Genomic DNA, 20,450 nt, shown 5'->3' with positions numbered 1-20,450 from the left:
CGCGTCCGGGACGCGGCAGCCCAACTACCTCTGCGCACCCCCCCCTCCTGCTCCGGCCCTCGACGGTACCGTCTGCGCTTCCGCCCGCCTGCCCCTCCTGCCGCGCTTTCGGCTCGCGCCGGGTGCGGTTCGTTGGGGGGGCACGGGGCACGGGGCACGGGGCACGGGGGCACAGGCGAGCCGTGCGGTCGCGCAGCCGGCCAGTGCCACGGCCGTCCGCGGGCAGGTAACGTCCGGGACGCGGTGCCCCCCCCCTAGGTAGGTATCTATTCGTCCACGGACGACTGCTCGCCAACATCCTCCTTCCGGTCTCGCTGCCCGCCCTCTAACCCTAATCCCAGCAACAGAGAAATGGGGTGGGAGTGAACGACCTGCCTGTATCGCGTCCGTCTGCCCGCGTCTGCGTCGCCCCACACAGCTCGGCCCTGGCGCGCAAGAGAATGAGGTTGAGAGGGTGAGTGAGTGAGAAGGCGAGTGAATGAGAGGGCAAGTAAGTAAGAGGATAAGTAAAGGAGAGGGTAAGATGTGACGGCTGCCTCGTGGGAAACGGCGGGTCCTGGCCCTCCCCCCTTTCACTGCGCAGACGAGGGGGGCAGACGTAAATAAGCCAGAACCGCCGCGCGCGCGAACAGGGGGTAAGCTCCTCCTTTCTCGTTTGTTTGTGATTTTGTAGGAGAAATCGGCGGGGGAAAGAGAAGAGTAGAAGAGAAGAAGCGATCGCGGCCGTAATACGACAGGCTATCTCACCGTACGCACCCAGAGCTAGCCATTGACGCCAGCGCTCTCGAGCCCAGCCTCCGCGCGCACTACGAAACGAGACCGCGAACCAAGCAGAGGTGCTGGGATCCGTTTGGCATGGTTTGGGTTGGGCTTTGGGGGGGATTTCTGATATTTTTTTTCTTTTACCCAAAGGCACGAGTGCAAGAAAGCTCTATTGTGTCTGTCCTATCATTCTATGAGATCCTCTTCTCCGCACACCGTGACGTCCGTCCGTCCCGCCCATACGTACATGAAGAGTAGACGGGTGAACTAGCTACCCCAGTAAACCCTGCGGCCAGAAATTGAAAGGAAAAAAAAGTCGCTAGACCTAATGTTAAAGAGGTGCGGAGAGAGGGAAAGGGGGAGGGTATCGTAACGAACATCTCCGTAAGGCCGTCCCCGCATATCGCGAGATAGGAGGGATGGCCGCAAATGCGTACTAACGAGTCCTAGATAATGTGGAGGGGGAGATGGCGGCGGTGGTCGTGGTAGGAGGCGGTGGGAGTTACGAGGATTAGTTAACAGACCCCCGAGAAATGACCTCCCATTATATTCGTTCCCGCCACCAAGTTCGCACGGACAGACGATGTGAGATCAAGAGAGAGAGAGAGAGAGAGAGAGAGAAAGAGCACGTGTGAGCTATCCGAGAGGCTTCACCCTACTGAAATGGGGCGTTGCGTAGGTGCGAGAAGCGGCTGTTCGGATTCGGAGCGCCCGCGGGCCCGTCGTAAATCCCGGTAGGCGGCGCAGGACTAGTGCCCCGACTACTGGAGCCGCCCTTGACCCGGCCGCCGTTTCGCGGGCTCATGACGCCGAGGGCCCCGAGCCGGGGGCTCCGAGGAACGCTGCTCTGCCTCGTCTCCCGTCGGCCGTTCTTCAGCGCCCTGAGCTCCTCCTTGAGCCGGCTCAGCTCCATATCTCGGTCGCGGACCAAGTTTTTCTGCTCGTCCAGCTGCCGAACCAGTTCCTTGACCTCGTTGACGGACTGGATGCGGTTGACCTTGACGATATTCTCGTCCGCTTTGCGTCCGAGCTGTTCGATCTTTTGCTCGAGCTCGATATTCTCAGCTCGGAGTCCCACCGCCTTTTGGGATGCGTCTTGGTATGCATTTTGGGCATATTCCATGTCACTTCGAGTGACGGCTATCTTCTTCTCAAGCTGGAGAATCTTATTCTTCGCCTCTTCGAAATCCTTCTCCAGCACTGCCAACTTGGCAAGCTCGGGGTTGGGGGAGCCGAGAAGGGCCTTGCTTGCCTCGGCCAGCTTTCGCTGAAGCTCGGCATTGTTCTCGTTGAGTGCCTCACTCTCCTTTGCGCTAGCCTCGAGACGGGCCGCAAGTATCCTGGCCTCTTCCTTGATCTTTGTGCATTCCGCTTCGTACGTGCCTCGGTCCTTGAGCGCATCCATGTACTTGACTTGTATAGAGTTGATCGAGGAGGAGTAACCGTTCACTTCTTTCTGCGCTCGATCACTCAGCTCTCGGAATTCCTTTTCGCGCTGCTTACTCTCTCTCAGCTGGGCCTCGAGACTTGTGATCTGCATCCACAGTTTAGCTAGGGATTCGTGGGGGACTTCGAAATCGACAATCAACCTGGAACTAACCTTAGTAGACAAGGCCTCTAGCTTGCTGACTGACAATGAGAGTGTTCGTCTTGGAGAGTCGCTCAGGTGGTCGTCCGCGATGAGGCTCTTCAGTGAGTCGCTTATATGACTCACGTTAGTTACCACCAACGGTTGTGACATTCTCACGCGTTTCGATACACTCTCGTCGTCCTCATCCTAACACCTGGGTTTAGTACACGTATACGCATACGGGCCACCGTCACGAAGAAGGGCCGACTTACATCGTGGGATCTCTTTCGACTACCGGGAAGCTGCCTAGTCCCGAGGCCCGATAACCTGGGCTGTAACAACTGCGTTTCAGGGTTGCTGGCGTGCAGGTCCTCGAAGACGTCCTCCGGCACCGATTGGGACTCCCAGTAGAAGTCGTCGTCGTCGGGCGTCTGAATGTGCCGGGAAAAGAGTTCGGCAATCTGAGGCAAGCTCCTGGTGCAATCCGGATCCTCTACGTAGCGCATCGCCTTAACGAGCGCGAGCACGAGCACGTTCTTCCGCTCCAGAGCTTCGAGGTTCTCCGACACACGCATGTTGAGGTGCTGGATAGTGCATGTATTGGCCAAGGCTAGCACTATGGGGGAACGCTCGCGGACCGATAACGGGAGTAAGTCTTGTCGATACGTGTGGTCGAATGCCACGACAGCGTCAATGTCCTCCGGGATTGATGCCGCTTTGTCTACAGTCGATGAAAGGACCACGGTTAAGGGATTGCGGGCAGCGGAAGCGCTAACCACCTCTAGGCCAGATCGAAAGTAGCGGTAGCCTCCGGTTTCGACTATGGAACCGAGAAAATCCATGGTATCTCCGGGGCGGGCGAGGATGAGAATCTTCTTATCCGATTCCTCCTCCGCCAAGCAAAAAAGCAGCTCCGCAACGAAAGAGAGCTTCGCATTGGTACCGGTGACATGTTTAGCCACTTCGGAGGGCTTCATGTTTCTCACGGTCTCCATGAAGTGGGGCTGGTCACAAATATCGAAAAGGCGGGTGAAAACCTCGTCAAGTTTCCATACCGTTGAGGGTAGCGGCGTGGTGTAGGGATAAACGAGAAAAGAGGCGTTAAACTCGCGTATCAGCGCCTCGTTCTCTCGCAGGATGTCGTTGTACACAGGCCGGCTGCTAGACTGCAGCGGAAGCGTGATGACATATTCGTTAGGCCCCGTCGGGACATACGGATGGAGGCTCTTCGGGTAATTGGGAGGGATATCCTCTTCCTCGTGCGGTGCGAACTCATCCAACACTGGCGGAGTGGGGTCAAGCGCATCGTCGGGAGGTATGCAGGGGCTGACATCCATATCTTGTTCGATGGACAGCGTCAGTTCGGATGGGTTTAAGGTTGCTGGTTGTTCCTGGATGGGAGTGTCAAGGCTCGCGTCAGCATGACGGGGCTCTTCTGTTGCTTGCTGCTCGCCAGAGGGGCGTTCGTTCGGAGGCGCTTCGGGGGATCGAGCGAAAGCCGGGGTGGTCGATGCGATAGGCCCAACGTTTGAAACAGATGGCACGGGCACCTGTGCCTCTTCTGACACGTCTGTACGGGATGCTGCCGGGGCGTCGTCTTGGGCGCCGGCCAGGTCAGTACCGACGGGGTCCTTGGGAGTTGGCGAATCTACTGGCGACTGTCCGTCCAACCTAGCAAAGTTCTTCTCTCTGACGAGCTTCACCCGCTCACGTGCCGACATCGGCGTCCCCGGCCGGGTGTTTTCCATCTTAGTGGGCGCGGCTGGTTGCTCAGGCACAGGTGGCGAGCTATCGAGGGGATCGGAGGTAGCAGACCTGTGTCGCTCGGGCTGTGATACGAGTTCGCGGCCGCTCGGAGCAGATGGCGTAATCCTGGTGTTGCCGTCCAGCTCGCTTAAGGCTTGACTCGAACCCTGAGAGGCGTGCTCGACCTGAGGCTGCCTCGAAGTCGTATGAGATACGGCCAGGTCGTCGTCATAGACTGTGAAGTCGGCCTGGCTCTGTGCTACTAGGACGCTGTGTTGGCTGCTCAGAGGTTGTACGATCTGGGCTGCCTGCGAGCTAGTTTGTTGCGATGCGGTGCTTTTGTGAACCGTAGATGGCTGGCCTTGGCTTAAATCCGTCGCGGGGATGTGTTCATCCGAGATTGGCCGGGTGCTGCTTGGTTGGGACGTCGGAGGGTTCCAATCGACCGGAAAGCTCTCTTGGGTCGCGAAATCAAAGCTCTCTATGTTTGTGCCCGCTCGTGGCCTGACTTCGAAGCTGGTGTCTCGGCTTCCAGGGTAGTTGTCAACCAAGTTATGTTGGGTGGACGAGGGGCCCGTTCCCAGCACGAATCTAGAGCTCGGCCAGCTCGCTGAGCGGTTAGGGGCTCCGTGATCCGGTTGGCGCGACGGAATTTCTGCCGTGGATTGAAAAGAGGGCCCGGCGCGTTGGTCTTGCGTGTCCTGACGCGTAGCAATAGCCTCTCCCTGGGCTCGACCTGCCACGGCTAACCAACGATGATCAGGATTGCTAGCCTGCGTTTCGGAAGTGGTGGCGAAAGAGGAGAATGCCGAGAGTTCCTGAGAGTCGGGTATGACTCGGTGGTCTTCGTCACGGAGGCCTGCTCTTTGCGTTGTATCAGTGTATACAGAGCCAGACAACTGACTTCCTGTCTGCGAGGGTGGCACGTATACGTAGGCCGAACGGTCCAGGTCAGGATTGTGGGGTAGCTCGATCGTTATGCACGTGTGCTGTGGCCCCTGAGGCCCTTTGGTCTCTGGCGCGGCACGCTTATCTACGCCGCTGTCGCCTAGCCTACCCGCACTCGGCGATGGGCCGGCGGAGTCCGGGTCGAGAGCTGGGCTGTCGGTTCGCCTACGCTTACGCGGAGCCTCCTCACTACACCCCAGCCCCCGCGCACTATCACCGTGTTCGGACGTGTTGCTACCTCGGATTCGGCGTCGCAGGTTGGACGCCTGGGCTGGGCCGTTCTCCTGGGGGGATGTCTGGGCAGGAGGATACGCCTCGTTGACGGTGCCAGGCCGCGCTTTGGTCGCAGTCCTCCTGTCGCGCCAGGCTCGGACGGCAGCCTCTGTCACGTGCACTTCCGGCTCCTGCATCAAGTCAGCTGTGTTGCTGACGGGACGGCGGCGTGTGCGGGCGGCAGAAGTACCCAAGATGGCTGGTACGGTTGGCCGTTCCTATCGGTGCCCTCCCAATCTACCAGGTAATAAGTCCTCCCACGCTCCGACTTCTCGTCAACGATGTCCCGGATGCTGAACCACTCGTCCGCGTCGGATTCTTTGGCTCTCCGGGTCGGCTTTCGCCCCTTGGGCTCGGGCCCGTGCTTGCAGATGCGCCTCGACGGCTGGCGATGGCGGTGGTTGTTGGAGGAATGGGCTGTACGGGTGTTGGACGGCGCCGCGCTCATTGGCGGTAGCTTCCCTCGACGGCGGTCTGCAGCAGAAACAATTCCATAATCAGCCTCTCGAAGGGAAAAAATAGGACGGATTTGCAACGAATGCGCAACAAGGCTGGCCCTCACCCCGGTGGCGGTTATGCACCATTGGGAGTTGTTTCTGAAAAGAGGCAGCGATTGCTGGTGAGGCCGGAGCAACGGATTGTAGCCGTGCGGCGAGGCTACAGGTACCTTGGGTGGGCTACGTTAGGTACCTATAGGTAGGCACTTCGGCAGTACTGATCGAGGTACCCTGCCTTGCGAGGCCGGCGCGGGTACAGGGGTGGCGGGTGACCTGTGTACTTGGGTACCTGGGTACCTGAGCCACCCGGGATGGCTGGGCCTCGGGTGGTTGTGGGTACGGAAAAGCCCCTGTGGCAGAGGCTTACGACGTGCTGTGGGCCCTGTGGCTCGTCCCCTAAACCGCCAGTCAGTACCTACGTTTCAACACCCAGCGACCGGGACGGGATCGCGGGATCGGAGAACGGGGATCAGGGGGGGGGGTCCGCGTGGGTGTGGCCGCGGGTCAAAATGCTACCTCCTTCTCACCAATCTCACCAAACCAAACCACAACCTCCTTGCTCCTTTTTTAAGATGCGAGAGTCACGGGCAACTACTTACTGCCGCCTGTTTCGCAACGTAGGTAGGTCTGCAGTGACACCGAAGCGGACGGGAGAGGGGAGGGGGGGGGAAAGGAAGTCCAGCTGCTCCAAGGGACGGTCCGCGGCAGTCCGACCAGGGGAAGGCGAAAACTATCAGCAGGCGAGTAGGTGGGTGGATGGAGATGGACGACGGAGGACCAAAACGTCGTAGATGGCGAGAGGGGAAATAGCCGTCCCGATGAAAAGGGCCGGGTTTGATTGCGCGGGAAGTCTCGAACAAGTAGGAGGCCAGATCGATGCCCGGAGTATTCTGCCTTGGGCTGATGGTGATGGATCTTCCCGCCCGGCCGTCTCGGTAGTGACGAGAAGGTGCTGCGTGCAGATCTCTTCCAATGCCTAAGTCCTGTGCGCCTTAGGTATGAGTGGGTTCCCGGTCTTGGTTGGGTTGCAAGTCATTCGAGTCTAGCAGCAGTGACGTGGCACCCATGTATCATGGGTATGGGGAGAGGAGGCCTGTCGTAATATTAATTAATTTAGACACCTAACCGTGGGAGGGGAAGACACCAGGAGAGACAGGAGGACGGGCGGCAAGGTGGCCTAACCTATCCCCTACTTTAGCCCTAGCAAGGAAATAAGGAAATATGGAAATAAAGACTGCCGGTATCAGATTATGAAATATCGCCATAAAGATGCCCTGGATGGACCATTGGTGACGATGGGGGTGGCGACGGTAAATTTTGGCAATCCAGTAGTTGCCGTATAGGGTAATCATTGTTGTTGGTGTGTCTCTGGGCGAGCCACTGGGTTAACCAGGTTGGCACAAAAGGAGAAAGGCGAGTATGGATCACGAGCCATTTCCCTTATATGCTATTATATTCAGCTCTAAACCTGTCTCTAAAGGCTCTGTCCCGTATAGTGCTGGTGAGTCCCCGTGATAACCGGATAACAACTCGTGTTGCTAGCGTAGAGCGAGCAACTCTCCGCAAGCCCAGGGAGTCTTTGTCGAGTTGCCACCACATGCCACGCGCTATCTGTCTTCCCAAGCGGCCTGAGTGATAAGTTGCGTAAGTCGCTGAATAGAATAGAAACTTGGAAGAGCGCGCGCTTGTGCCTGAGGTGGCAGCTAGACAGGAGAGGATAGAAAAGCGGTAAGACCTCAGGGGGAGGGTGCTGGAAGAAAAAAAAAGTGCCGATGTCTCACTAAGAACATTGGTCGTAGAATCTACCAAGCGTACCTACCTAGAAGCGTCGATTGGTCGCCGGTAAAACTTGGTCAAGTTTTATCAACAGCAAAGAGGGGGTGGAGCTTGGCCTTATTGTAATATAGGTATACTACAAACTCGTCTAATATTGAGAAACATATCCTAAGCGCTTGTGGCTCGCAAGCTCGATGGATCAAATATGCCCGGCCATTCGTTGCTTTCTATTCTCAATGAGCATCACCCAACAAGTATTGGTGGCGCAAATCGATTACCTATAGTATGTGTCGGACAGAACCCAGGTCGCTTACTATGTCTCAAGCCAGAAAGCCGAGGTAACGCAGCCTATCGCATCTCCCTTAGTATATTAACTGCGTGCCTGGATGAAGCAGGTCTGGATAGGTTTCAGAACTTGCATGTTGGGGGCCTGGGGTCTGGTAGAACGACTACCTAGGTGTCTAGACGACCGTCCGAGGTAATATTATATAAGAGGCAACTTAACTCTCCAACCCTCCAGAAACCTCTGTTGTATACCTGAAATCACTAGGGCCATCACGGTATCGGCAAAAATACGCCCCGCGCAATCTTTTCCTTATTATCATTCCCAGAGGCGGGCAGTAACGAACACAGGCGGCTCACTGTCTCCCCCTGGTCCTTTTAACCACGGGTGGAAGAGGGAAAGCTGCGGTTTCTCAAGGCGGCATCAAGCTAACCAGGTATGAAAACAATAGATATATCAAATGGGTATATATCACCGGAACCCCATTTCCCCCCTAAGCCGCCAAGCCCCCAAACTCCAGTCTAACCATCCCATCTTCTAACATATCGCATACAACTCCAGCCATCCAGTATGCATACTACCCCGTTTAGATGTGTGCTGCCCTCGATTCTAGTACAGCAGCTTTCCGCTGTCGACTAGCCTTTTAAAGTGGTCGTTCGGCTCGTGGAAGTGGTACTTTTCGCCGCGCACCACGCGGTCGACTTCCTCGCGGACGAACGGGTACACGTCCTTCCAAGCATTGCGCCCCATCCAGCAGTCGAGGTGCCCGTACCCGGGCACGACCCGCCGGTGGTACCGTATTCCCGCGCTCTTGCCTGCGGTATTGCCCGTGCCCGCGGCGTCCCCGGACGCCCCAGCGACAGTCATGTTGTCGCCGCCGCCCTTGCCCATCCCGAACGCGTCCATAAGAATCTCGTACGTCCGCTCCGTGCTCTCGGGGCTTAGCACGGCATTGTCACGTCCGACGAATAGCATGATCGGGATCCCTTTGAGCCGGCGGATGTTGTCCAGTGTGTCGAGCCGCTCGAACAGTGGCCCGTTGCCCATCACGCCGCCCGCGACCCCCTGCTTCATCAGCAGGTGCATCAGCGTCATGCTCGCCCCCCCGAAGAAGCGGTCGATCTGCCGGTGCGTCGCCTCGTTGAGGTTCCGATGGTTCCAGCATCGCCCCAACGCCAAGGTGCACCGGTGGCAGCTCGCGTTGTTACAGAGCTCCTTGCGCTCGTCCGGCATCAGCCGCAGCAGCTCGTTGAAGGCCTTCTGAAGAAGGCTGTCATTCTTTCCCGTGCTGAAACTGAACCAGTCGCCCGCCACAAGTCGATAGAGGCGGTCAGCGGGAATCGGTAGCGCCATGATCTTGATCATGTTCATCGTGTTCCATATAGGGTTCATGAACACTTGGCTGCAGGTCAATCCCTTGACCCAGCTTCCGGGTATGGTACCGTCGAGGAGGCCGGTAGAGAGCGCCACGCTCCCCATGCAGTGTGCAATGATGTAAGTCGGTTCGGGCTCCCCATCAGAGCCGGGGAAGTCCCCTCGTATCTTCTCCAAGCAGGCCTTGAGGTCGAGGCGCGCATCAAAGGTCGTCCAGTCGTCCTGCGCCACCATCAACATACCGATACGGTGTACCGGCACAAATATACGATAGCCGGCGCGGCGGAAGTAGTTCACGGCATTGTACCGGATGGTGGGGAGCGCGAAGATCTGGTGGTCGACCGAAGCGCCGGGGACCATGAACAAATTCTTAGGTTCGATCATGGGGTTTTCGGGCTCCCACATATGTAGGCTGGTAACGACGCCGTCTCGCGCTTTGATCTTGTATGTCGTGGTCGGCGGTGTGTTGTTTACGAATCCGGTGTAGGTCTGGCTAGGGTATTGCAGCGGCGTGAGCGGCGAAAGGAGAAGTGACAATGACTTCCGCGTGAAGAAGGTGAGGAAATTGCCTGCGCTTATCGCCTTCTGGAGGAGGCTGCTGCCGGTAGGGGTGAGGGTCATGGCCTCAGACACGAAGTCCTCAGGTCGGATACGCATGATGCCTCTCGCAACTATATCCCCCAGGAGGCCACACTCGTCCGCGTCGGCGCATCGGCGCAGGGACTCTGGCAGAGGCTCGGTGATGGTGACGTAGAGGGTGGTAGTCGACCTCCAGAACTGAGCCGGCGACAATGCGACCGAGGAGTCGACGACCTTGTATCCATGGAAATGGAGTTTCCTTCCGTTTATGCCGCGCATGTCGAAGTCGTACGTTAGATTTCGCGTCCCGGGTGCCTTGCGATCGAGTAAGAACAAGTTGAAATCGCCCCGTTGGACCATGAAAGGAGATCCCTCAATGGTGGGACAGACGAAGGTGCCGGTCAGCAGCGCCTTGTGATTGGGGTCGTGTACAATCGATCGGATGTTGAAGGACTGCACGCTCAAGAAGAATCGTGCCGTTTCGGAGAGGGATTTCGCCGTCCTGGCTGCCAACTCGTAGGTGTCGATGTTGTCACGCTTGAGGCCTCTGTCTCGATGGATATAGCCAGACATGACTTCCGTAAAACCGAAGCCGGCATCGTTCATGCGACGAGCAGTCTCTATCGTGGTATGAGCGCTGATTATTTTGGCATTCTCCTGCGTATCTTCGACGCGGTCTTTCCACCCCCGGTTGCTGCGATGGTGCGAATGTTGAGGCGAGCCGAAGAGATCGAGCGTCTCATTCTTCGTCGTCTTGATCTCGAGCCCGTTCTCCTTGGCGTAGAGATCTACGGATCTTTCGGCCAGAGCCGTGATCGTCGCAAGCGGGTTCGCACCAAGAGCAGTTGGTATGACGGCTGCGTCTGTGACGATGAGACCCGAGTGGACCTCAGTGCCCGAGCCGGTGAATACCTGGCCCTGGTGGTTTGTGACCCCAGTGGAACCAGTTCCGTCCCGAGCCATGCAGGCACCGCTAGGGAGTATCAGCATCTTGTTCCTTGTAGGGAATTCAGCCTCGGATCGCTTACCCAATCGGGTGGACAGTAACTTGCTGCTCGCCCATCAAAGCGTCGAAGGGATTCCGGACAAATGTCCCGCCAACAGCTTTTGTAGCTTTCTCTAGCACTTGCTTTAGGTATCCTACGTGATCGCTGCGACCGACGCCTATAAACTCAAGGACCGGCTTGTCGTTCTTCAAACTCAGGTATGCCTGGTTGGCTGCAATTCGTTAGATGAGCCGGCTATTTAAGACATTTCGGTGTCAAGGGGACTCACTATCATGAGACATGATCAGGTACACTTGGGTCTTCCCTATAGCCCCCTTCCGGAAGTATGGACCTAGGACCGCGCTGCCAACACGAGCAAGATTCGCCTTCAGCTTGTCAACCAAGCCTTCTCCCGTCGGTTCGATACTCCCAGGCAATAGCTCAAGCATGGCTTGCAAGAACGGCGCGAGGGCTGCCGGGACGGTGCCTTCCTCGATCACGTAGCCGTCTAGAGGGTTATCATGGCCTTCTCTATTGTCGATGATGCCGGTAATGCAGGGCCCGATAGGGTGGTAAGGAGACGGGAACGGTCTCCCCATCGAGTTCACTTCGTCGTCTACGTTATACCTATAAATGGGTTAAAATCAAGAACTCGGCACGGCATTATCGCGGTGACATACCCAAAGCTAAATATATCGCCATTCCCGCTCATATTCTGGCCGACTTTGTCGCTCAACTCGAGGCCCATGTCTCTGCTTCTGAGGAGAATCTCGGTAGTACCAATGGCGCCGGCGCCGAGAAACACGGCCTTCCTCGCGTGAACCCACATAAGGTCGCCGTGCAGGTTGGCCTTGAAATGACCACGATTGCGACCATGCCAAGCGAAGTAGACGATGTACCCGGGTTGGTTACTGGGGGCTTTGGCAATGTATCGCACCTCCACTTCGCAGAACATATCAGTTCCCCAATTCCACGCGTCGGCTAGATAAGTGACGAGAGTGGTATTCTTCGAGCCGTCGTTTAACCCGGTGCAATCTTGGCCGGTGAGAGCCGAAGGCGACATCTCTACGCCACAACTATTTGGCCCGTTCCGGAATCGTGTAGTCTGCCTCACCCGTCTAAACTTGTCTTCCATACTCAAACAAGCTGCCTGTTTCTTGAGGAGTTCAAGCTTCGGTAATTTTGGCCAGTCCTCAGGGTACGTCTCTGGTTCTAGGACCTCGGCTGCCTTTTCATAGTCTAATTTAGCGGTGTTAGTATTTCTCCTTGTAGTATAAGGCGGTACCAGCTCTCTCCCCTCCCCTTCGTACCTCTCTAAACATCTCGGGAAATCGGGGAAACTTACATCGCTTCAGACAGCCTTTGCGATCCCTTATCTCCTTTGGCCATGCTTCCTGTTGGAGAGTCTCATCATCCGCCTCCAGATACACATTGGCATTTATTAAACTAGTACCCCCGAGGCCTGCATCGCCGTTAGCCCTAGTATAAGCTGTGAATGGGGAGGACGGCATCTCACCGTTGCAGACGACAGCGCTTTGGCCGTTACCGAATATCAGGTGGAACATGCCGGTAGGATCGCCACCGTCAACGACCTTCCCGGGTAGCCATCTGGGCGTGAACTCGCCGGAGTAGTGGACCTGTTTCATGGCGTCACCTGTGTCCTCGGGATACTCGCCAGGCCATCGCTCCTTGCCGCGTTCGAGCAGACACACGGATTCGCCAGCACGGGCCATACGAGACGCGGCGACGCCACCGCCATACCCAGAGCCGATGACAACGCAGTCATAGGAGTGGCGCATAAGCTCCACGCTCTTTGATATGCGAGGGAACTGTGCTGTCTTAGGGTCGTCTCCCCAAGTCTGTATCCTGGCGTAGGCGCGAGACCGCGGCCCCCCCGCCTCGGTTTCATAAGCGCCGAAAACGCCGTTGGGAATAGGTCGGTCCCATCCGTCCCCGACGTTTACGTTGAAGCTTTGGTTCATAGAGTCGGTAGAGCTACCCGAAGGACTCGAGCTCCTAGGGTGATCATGAGTGCCAGGATGCCAGGTCGCGCTATTAGTGAGCTTCCTGAAACGCCCGTTCTTGGATGGCACTTCAGGCCCGACGACGCTCGCAGCATCAGCAGCGGTGACCGTGACATCAGAAATTACTGATGGCATTGTGGATACGGAGAGGATTCGACTGGCTAATACCGATATCAAGACTAGCCTCGGCACGGGCCGGCTACGTTAGTCGGGTCTGGGTCGGCCAACGTGTTCCAAGAGCGAAAGAGTCGGTGGTTAAGAAACGTTCAAGAATGAGAGTCGGACCCAATATAGACCGAAGCCTTAAAAGATGGGCAAGTAGGATAGAGGAGAGGAGGGGTGAGGAAGGAGAGTGTTTAGGCGACGAGGGTCAAACACCGGGTAGTGGGAAACTAGTCTTACTCTCGACACGGCAGCGGCTTCATATACCTACATGCCTCGAAGCACTAAGACCTCTAGCCAAGCTCGAGGCCGCCTTTCAACCGTAGAGCTTTGTTGTATTAGGAATGTGAATATGAGTTATAGAAAGGTGGAGGGTCGAGGGGTGTGGGATCTGGGCTTCACGACGGCTGGGATTGCACGCGAAAGAACACAGCGCTCACCTTGCAGAGGAGCTAATGCAAGTGTAAGAGACCGGGGAGGCGCAGGCCTCTCGCCGCTGAGGCAGGGCTGAACCTGATCGTCAGCTCATATACTAGTAACCCTCGGATACCACATAGTAATGATGATAGCTCTGCCGTCTCCCGCCGCCATTGGGTACTAGAGGGTAGCTCGGGCGATGTCCAATAATTGGCGGTACGGACACACTAGGCAGCTGAACGACAAAAGAGGATGAAGCTAACCAAAAGCGAAATCCGCTCGACAAGAGGCAATGAAAGACAAGGATTGGAGATGACTTTGAGCAAGGTACCTGGTGGGGGGGGCGTGAGCCCTAGCAGGGGAGAGGGAAGAACCCAAGGGAACGGACTATGCTCATCGACATGGAACCCCGATGGTGTGTTTTACGTAGGTGTGAACGTGTAGACGGCCCAGTGTTGATTGAATCGACTTGGTTAAGTAGTAGGTGTACGTTAGTGCGTACGGCTCGATAACTGGCAACGGGGTGAGCATACATACACGTATGTATAGCGTCATCTGCACCGGTCTCGGCATTGTACACAACCAGCCTGCCCATCCGTTTCCATACACACACGCATCCTCATACAACGCGCGTACGTACCTAGGTAATATAGGTAAGTATGGGCTACGTGTGTACGTAGGTATAGGTAGATGCAACATACCTACCTACGCGCTCGCCGGCCAACGAGCCGGACGCACACAGGCGGCCGTTCCCGTTTGGGTCCTCTCTCCCTCCAGGTCCCTCTCCAGGTCCAGGGAGGCGGACGAGGGTATTGCGACAGATGAATCAATTCTTTCAATAAATCGACGAGGCGGGGAGCGCAGGGAAGGGTTGAAGCAAGTGGCTTTGCCGTCCCGCTCGGGATCCAATAATCGACGATCTGCCCAGCTCTTCATTTCTCCTTTCGTCGTCGACGCATCGGGGTCGCAGCCGTTGATTGGTCAATGAACGACCTTCGGAAGAAGCCCGCGTGCTCTGGGTCTCGGTCTCGACTGTGGACACACGGAGGTACCTATGTATGGACACACACCCATATGAATACTCATAGTCGTATTGCAGAGTCACCTTGGGCTCCCCAATTGGGCGGTTTAGGTAGACGCGATTCCATCATACCCATGTCGCCATGGTTCTATACAAGGGGTCTATAGTTTCTCTATAGCCCCAATTTCGTGGCTCGTCAACCCGGGTATGCGTCTGGGGATCCATACTCGACCTCACAGCCCGCGACCCGTCCCCGCCTGTTCTGCCTGTTCCGCCCGATCTCCGGTTGCGCTGACGTCGCCGAATCCCCAGAGCCTGCCGGTTAGCGTTGATAGGCCGTTTCGAGGATCCAGCCACCATATGAAACACACATTGGGGGAAGAAGAGAGGAGAGACGGAGAAACAGAAGGAGGGAGATGGTGTGTACCATGTAAAGCGCCTGTCCAATAACAATTGAGAAGGTCGACCGTTGACGATAAATCTGGATGCCTCGTGCCTACGAATGCAAGGTACGGCACACCTCGCATCTTTTAATAGCGTGCTAGAGATGGCAGTACTCTAAAACCTCCAGCAGCGCCAGCGCCAGCGCCAGCGCCAGCACGGGCAAGACACGATTGCCAAGCCGGCTGGCTATTCTAAGTGTTGAAGGATTTAGGGCTGAAGTGGTCACCGCCCAATCGGGGATTAGTATTCGCCAAACGAACCTCGAGAGGATCAAGGCGACCACTTCGGTAAGCCATTCGGACGGGAGACCTACGCTGGCGAGAATTAGGATTGGAGAATGGCGAGTCCACGGTAAGCGGCACGTACCACCCCTAGGTAAGGGGTGCTACGAAGTCAGGCCGCCGAGTCCAGCGGCTATGGTACCTTGGCGAGGGTCGCAGAAGAGAACGAGACGGGACGGCCGGCTCAGCCGGATAGCAAATTCCGGATTAGGAGCTGGCATCACGAGCCTGTGCCCGATAAGATCGCGAGTTGGGACCAATGCCAGCTCGGCGTCACCTTGTCGGAATCTTCGGTTGCCCGCAGCTGGTTGAGGAGGGAATGGGCCGCTGCAGCGATCCACCGTGTCGTGATAACATCAGACAGGCGCACCGCGAGTCTGACTGCCCTGGCTTACTACCCCTTGCTTTCGCTTGGCCCGTCTTCCTAACCGGTCGAGAGGCGAAGAGTTCATCCACGCATCGAGCCAACCCTCCGTCGGAAGCTTGGGGGCAATACACTCATAGGCCGGAATCTTGCGGAGCAGGCTTGCCCGTCTTCGAGTGTCCAGCCTACCTGCGGTGCCACCCCGTCCAGATAAGGTACGGGCGGGCGGAAGCTGTGACGGTTCAGACGTGGGATCAGCAAGTCGAGAGTAATTTATTAAAAGAGCCGCGGTGAACGGCATGGCGTCGCTGTCCTGGGGCGTCAGGTTCCTAGGGTTAGGTACCTGCCTAGGTGTACCGCCCGACCATACGTATAGTGTAACGGTCCAGTTGGAGCCCGCAGCTATGATGACATCACTGCAACGTTATGTAATGCCTAGGTAGGTAGGTACCGTTATGTTTTGTATTCAATTGAACCCATTCATAGGCTCGGAGGTAGCTCTCCCCATCAGGTCGGTGTGTGCATGTATCGACTTATAGCGAGGCACGTTCGGTGTGGTACATTGGAGGTAGGTACCTGATACCTATGCATAGGAGGTACCTATATATGAAGGTAAGAGGTAGGTACGTCCATGAAGTGCCTAACATTACCAGGTAGGTAGGTACCTCTAGAGGTAGGCGGAGGGGAAATTCGAAATCGTCCCCCCATCCACCCTCTCTCCTCTTAGCCATCGTCGGCATGCTGCTCAGCCATCTACCTCTCCATCGCACGTACATTCTCCCGACACAATGCGATACGATGTGGTAAGTGGCAACAGGGCGCGAGAGCGACATGGCCATTGCTCCCCCCTGCCGTTGTGCTCCCGGTCTGTCTCACCCGTCTCTCTGCGTGTCTCGCCTCTTCTGAGACAGAACAGCAGATCGGGTCGCCCACCTCGTTTAGGCCGTAGAGGCGCCGCATCACCGTCACAGCCGTCTTATCGGCGAGGTCATCCGCGTAACTTCTACACGACTAGCCGTGCGACGGCCTCTGAACCCGTCCATCTCTTAGCAAGGACTGGTCCGACGAACCGCCCGTCCCCAGGACTCGGTCAAATATAGACATGCCGGCCAGAATCCGGATTAGCGGCGTCCGAGTTGGGTTACTTCTTCGGATAACACCCACGTCCCAGACGGCGAGCACACCCGCCTGCTCCCCCCGGACACCACCGTCGGCACCATATTTGTTGTGCTGGCGGGGCGTGAGTGGCTGTGGGTATTCGTGCAACGCGGCAGGCAAATGTCGTTCATCGACGGACCGGGTGGACCCCCCCCCGCCCGTTGGTTGCTACGAGGCTCGCACATTCGACGGCGGACAGTGGACGGGATAACCAAAAAGAAGAAGTGGTACTACTACTACTCTATTTGGGGTAGAGGTAATATCTCTTTAACACTCTCAAGCCAATCTACAGCAGAATCCACGACTAGTAAAAGCCATATGATCGGAGGGTAACCCGGCCTACGTCCTGGCCCCTCCTATCTGTATGCAGGATCGCATTATCGCCGTCCTTTGGTACCCCCCGAGGCAGGGTCGAGTACCAAAATTCAGCTTACGGCACACGAGAACGGCTTGATCCACCATGGCAAGCCTCTCCCCAGATTTATCTGAGACTCCACGATACAGGCCGGAGATATTTCTAGACGAGGCGCCGTCCGCCCCCGGTTGAAGGACGACCAGTAAGCTCGAGGTATGTCCAAATGACGATGTTGGTCGGTCGGGTTATCCGTCATTCCAAGGCGCCTACAATATGCTGGAACTGCCACGGCTTATAGGTAGGTAGTTTCAAAAGCCTAACCCAGAATTTCCGTCGGAACAATTGTCGTGATAGAGGCGGCTTGCCTCCTGTGCTTACAATCCATATCACGGCTCTTACGCTGATCGATGCCCATATCTTCTCTCTTAGCTACCGATGGTGTACACTTCATGCAACCTCGGCCACATCGGGGTCGTGACCCGGCCACCTAAGCTACTTCGGGGCCAACCCGCAGCCTAGATAGATCGATCGTATACCTGGCCAGGAGAGCGCCTCGTCGTCGGCAGGCCAAACCAGCGTCGCTTTAGGTAAGACGAGCATCGCCTCGTTGACCGTGTAGACACAGTCAGCCCTACGCCCGATACCCACGCCGGCAGCACGACGAGTAGCTAGGCCTGTTCTAATATTGCATGCCCCTACGGCCCTAAGTAGGTATACTGCATGCATTATAACCACCTACGCAGTCGCGTATTATTAGGCAGATGATGCCTTGCGCTTCTCTACACGCTGACCCGATGCAGCACACATCCATATGCACACCTACATAACATGCATATACCTGCATACCCATGGCACACGCATACTACTTGCTACATTGCCGGCCTCACCTCCCCCAAATATCGGACCCGGTAGACGGCCATAGTCCCCCATGCTCTTACATACTGGGGTATATGCGTATAAGCATGCAGGCAAGCCGGTAACAACCCTCTCCGAGCCACCCCCTCGGTTGTTCCGGGTCGTCTATTCATTTATGTTCGCCCACGCGCGCGTTTATCGCGCGACACCGGCGCACACCCACTCCCCCCAACCCTCCCCCTCTCTTAACCCATTCGCTGCCCGCTAAAGCAAAGCACTACACACCTGCGTGCGTTGTACATGCACACGTTATCGAACTGGGCTGTCCAGTGGCCGCGGGTCGGATCGAGCCTCGCTAGCTCTCCACGCCCGAAGTGCCGCCTACCAAGCAATTTTCGCTGGCAAGAGAATCGTCGCCGTCGTCTCATCAAGGCGGCGTCGTCCTCACCCAGCCGATGAGCTAACCCCCCCGAGACGTAGGGGTGGTCGCGTCGACGCCAATACCAAGACTAGCACCTAGTCGATCTTCACGCTGCACACACGTAGGAGCACCGTCGACACACCCATATGTATAGGCCCAATGTCTCAATCTAGCAAGACATGTGCCTATGCACACAAGCACACGTGCGTGCTTAAGATCAACAAACGGCATCTACCAATGCGGCATGACAGTGTGCGAAGCCAAGTAGCTCCCTTAGATATACTCGTCTAGAGATCCCGACACCCCGACACTCCTGCTCCCCCTTCTCCTCCGATGCCTAGGTAAGGTAGAATAGGGCAAGGCAGGGCAGGGCGGGGGGGGCCGCCAGTCCCGTTGTGCTGTGCTGTGCCGGGTAGCATTGCGAGTTCGCTTAGCGCGGAGAGCGCGCGAGCGAGGGCGGCGCCGTGCCGTCATGTATCACATCCGCCGTCGCCATCCATCTCGCCTCCTGTCCCCTACTCTCCCAATGTGGTACGCATGCACATATATGTGCATCCATACATATGCGTATGCGTCCATGCATGCTACCCATTCCCCCCTCCCAACGTGATATCTATGAATGGGTACCGAGCTAACTCTGGCAGTTCGCCGCTCCCTACCACACCTCGTGGCGAGCCCCCCGCTGTCTTCAAGGTCTGCAAGCGTGTCTCCGTGTGTGGTAAAAGGCCGATAAAAGGATAGAAGGGAAGGGCTGAGAGAGAGAGGCATGTACCACATACCTATCTCCCCCCGTCCGTCCACACTTACACACCCGCTAAGTTGGTCTACGCTCCCGCTACCACCCCCCTCCTCGCCGATCCTCTCTCTTCTGATCCTGTGTCCGCCGCCCTTTCTCCTCTATCTCGCCGTCCTCTCGCCATCGCCATCGCCCCTGCCCCTACCGTGAGGTGTCTTGGTCACTCTACCCGAGAACGAACAACGTTTCCACACGGTCATCTATTTTGCCAAGAAAGAAGAGAGGAGAAGGGGGGGAGAAGGTGGTTACACAGACTGCGGGAGGGAGAAATGGGGGTGGAGGGAGCTAAGCGAGTGGGGGAGAGGAAGGGGGGGAGGCAACCGAGAAAAGAAAATCTTCATTATTCCTTCGTCAGGACAACAGCGACGGCGCGCTAACTCGCTACGTTGCTGCTCCCGTGTGCTGCTGCTACCAGCTAAACTACCGGCCGCATACATATATACGTCGTATACGTGCACGCGAGATGCATGCATGCACGCGTCTAGGTACCTATCCGTCAGCCCGCGCAGCCCCGCCCGGCGCTCCCGTTAGACAGTCAGCCAGCCTCGATCCGCGTCCGCCCGGCGGTAGTGCCCCCTTCCTGGATGTAAGGAGGTAGAACCGGGGAGGGGGTGAGCGGTGGATGGACACGGGCTAGTAATAGAGATCGGCAGATAGCTGTGCAGGAATCCCGTGCAGGTCGCGGGCGTGTGCGTCCTATCAGCGATCCTTCCGGACGCCATAACATCATCACGAGCGACTGACCGAGGGACATCTTTCCCCCACAGGAGTAAAACGATGAGAGCGAGGGATAGAGGCGGAGAGGGAATCAGAGAGACCGGACAAAGTCCATGTCGGGACGTGGGGTCCGTGAGGGATCCAGGCACAGTCCTAAGTATATCGTGCCGACACCGACACGCCACCCTTCCGCTTCCCCTCGCCATCGTATGTGCCTGTCGTCTCACGGCGGTTGCGTGCGAGGGCGTGTATGCGTGCGTGTCGTCGCCTCTCGACCTCTCATAGGCCAAATAGGGCCGGCGTATCCAGCTCTCTCGGGTAGACCTTCTTCCCGCTCGCCCGTCTCGCGTGCGCGTTCCGATTCCTCTCCCCTCCTCCGTCTTCCCGCCCCCATTTTACCCCCTTTTCCCGTCCCTATTTAGCATCGAATTGCGCGAAGGGGAGCCAATCACCCTTGAAGGGGGGAGGACGGGGGCGGAGGCAGATCCTTCTGGTCTCTATCTGCAGTCGAGACAGGAGACGGAGCGGGGGGTCCTCGCCACGACCCCAGAGTGCGGCCTGCAAATCCCGAAAAAAGAAACGCCAGCCGCGTAGGCCCTCGCAGCCACAACTAGGAAAAGAAGAAGAGAAAAAAAAAGACA

At 56.9% G+C, this 20,450-nt stretch overlaps 3 protein-coding genes across 3 annotated transcripts; 1 reads left to right on the top strand and 2 right to left on the bottom strand.

The window, feature by feature from the left end:
• Positions 1 to 880: 880 nt before the first annotated feature.
• Positions 881 to 5,975, bottom strand: GGS23DRAFT_547776 (uncharacterized protein). Its single transcript, XM_051515111.1, has 5 exons — positions 5,490 to 5,975; positions 2,605 to 5,430; positions 2,363 to 2,539; positions 1,141 to 2,296; positions 881 to 1,081 (listed from the first exon to the last, which is right to left on the bottom strand). Exons 1-4 carry the CDS (start codon positions 5,745 to 5,747, stop codon positions 1,418 to 1,420), a joined length of 4,140 nt encoding a protein of 1,379 aa, XP_051376023.1. The 5' UTR covers positions 5,748 to 5,975; the 3' UTR covers positions 881 to 1,081; positions 1,141 to 1,417.
• A 2,271-nt stretch (positions 5,976 to 8,246) lies between these two features.
• GGS23DRAFT_612438 (FAD/NAD(P)-binding domain-containing protein) lies at positions 8,247 to 12,953 on the bottom strand (the record flags this gene model as incomplete). Its single annotated transcript, XM_051520489.1, has 6 exons — positions 8,247 to 10,781; positions 10,837 to 11,026; positions 11,084 to 11,421; positions 11,475 to 12,033; positions 12,140 to 12,256; positions 12,311 to 12,953. 6 exons carry the CDS (start codon positions 12,951 to 12,953, stop codon positions 8,465 to 8,467), a joined length of 4,164 nt encoding a protein of 1,387 aa, XP_051376022.1. The 3' UTR covers positions 8,247 to 8,464.
• A 3,550-nt stretch (positions 12,954 to 16,503) lies between these two features.
• Positions 16,504 to 16,983, top strand: GGS23DRAFT_170446 (uncharacterized protein). The gene has a single exon (XM_051511550.1). It carries the CDS (start codon positions 16,610 to 16,612, stop codon positions 16,874 to 16,876), a length of 267 nt encoding a protein of 88 aa, XP_051376021.1. The 5' UTR covers positions 16,504 to 16,609; the 3' UTR covers positions 16,877 to 16,983.
• The last annotated feature ends 3,467 nt before the right edge of the window (positions 16,984 to 20,450 follow it).

The sequence above is a fragment of the Durotheca rogersii genome, assembly GCF_024521655.1.
Source record: "Durotheca rogersii strain YMJ 92031201 chromosome Unknown GGS23scaffold_2, whole genome shotgun sequence".
NCBI classification, from domain to species: domain Eukaryota; kingdom Fungi; phylum Ascomycota; class Sordariomycetes; order Xylariales; family Xylariaceae; genus Durotheca; species Durotheca rogersii.
Note: the sequence above shows the minus strand (reverse complement) of the source record. Positions and strands in the feature narration are given on the sequence as shown.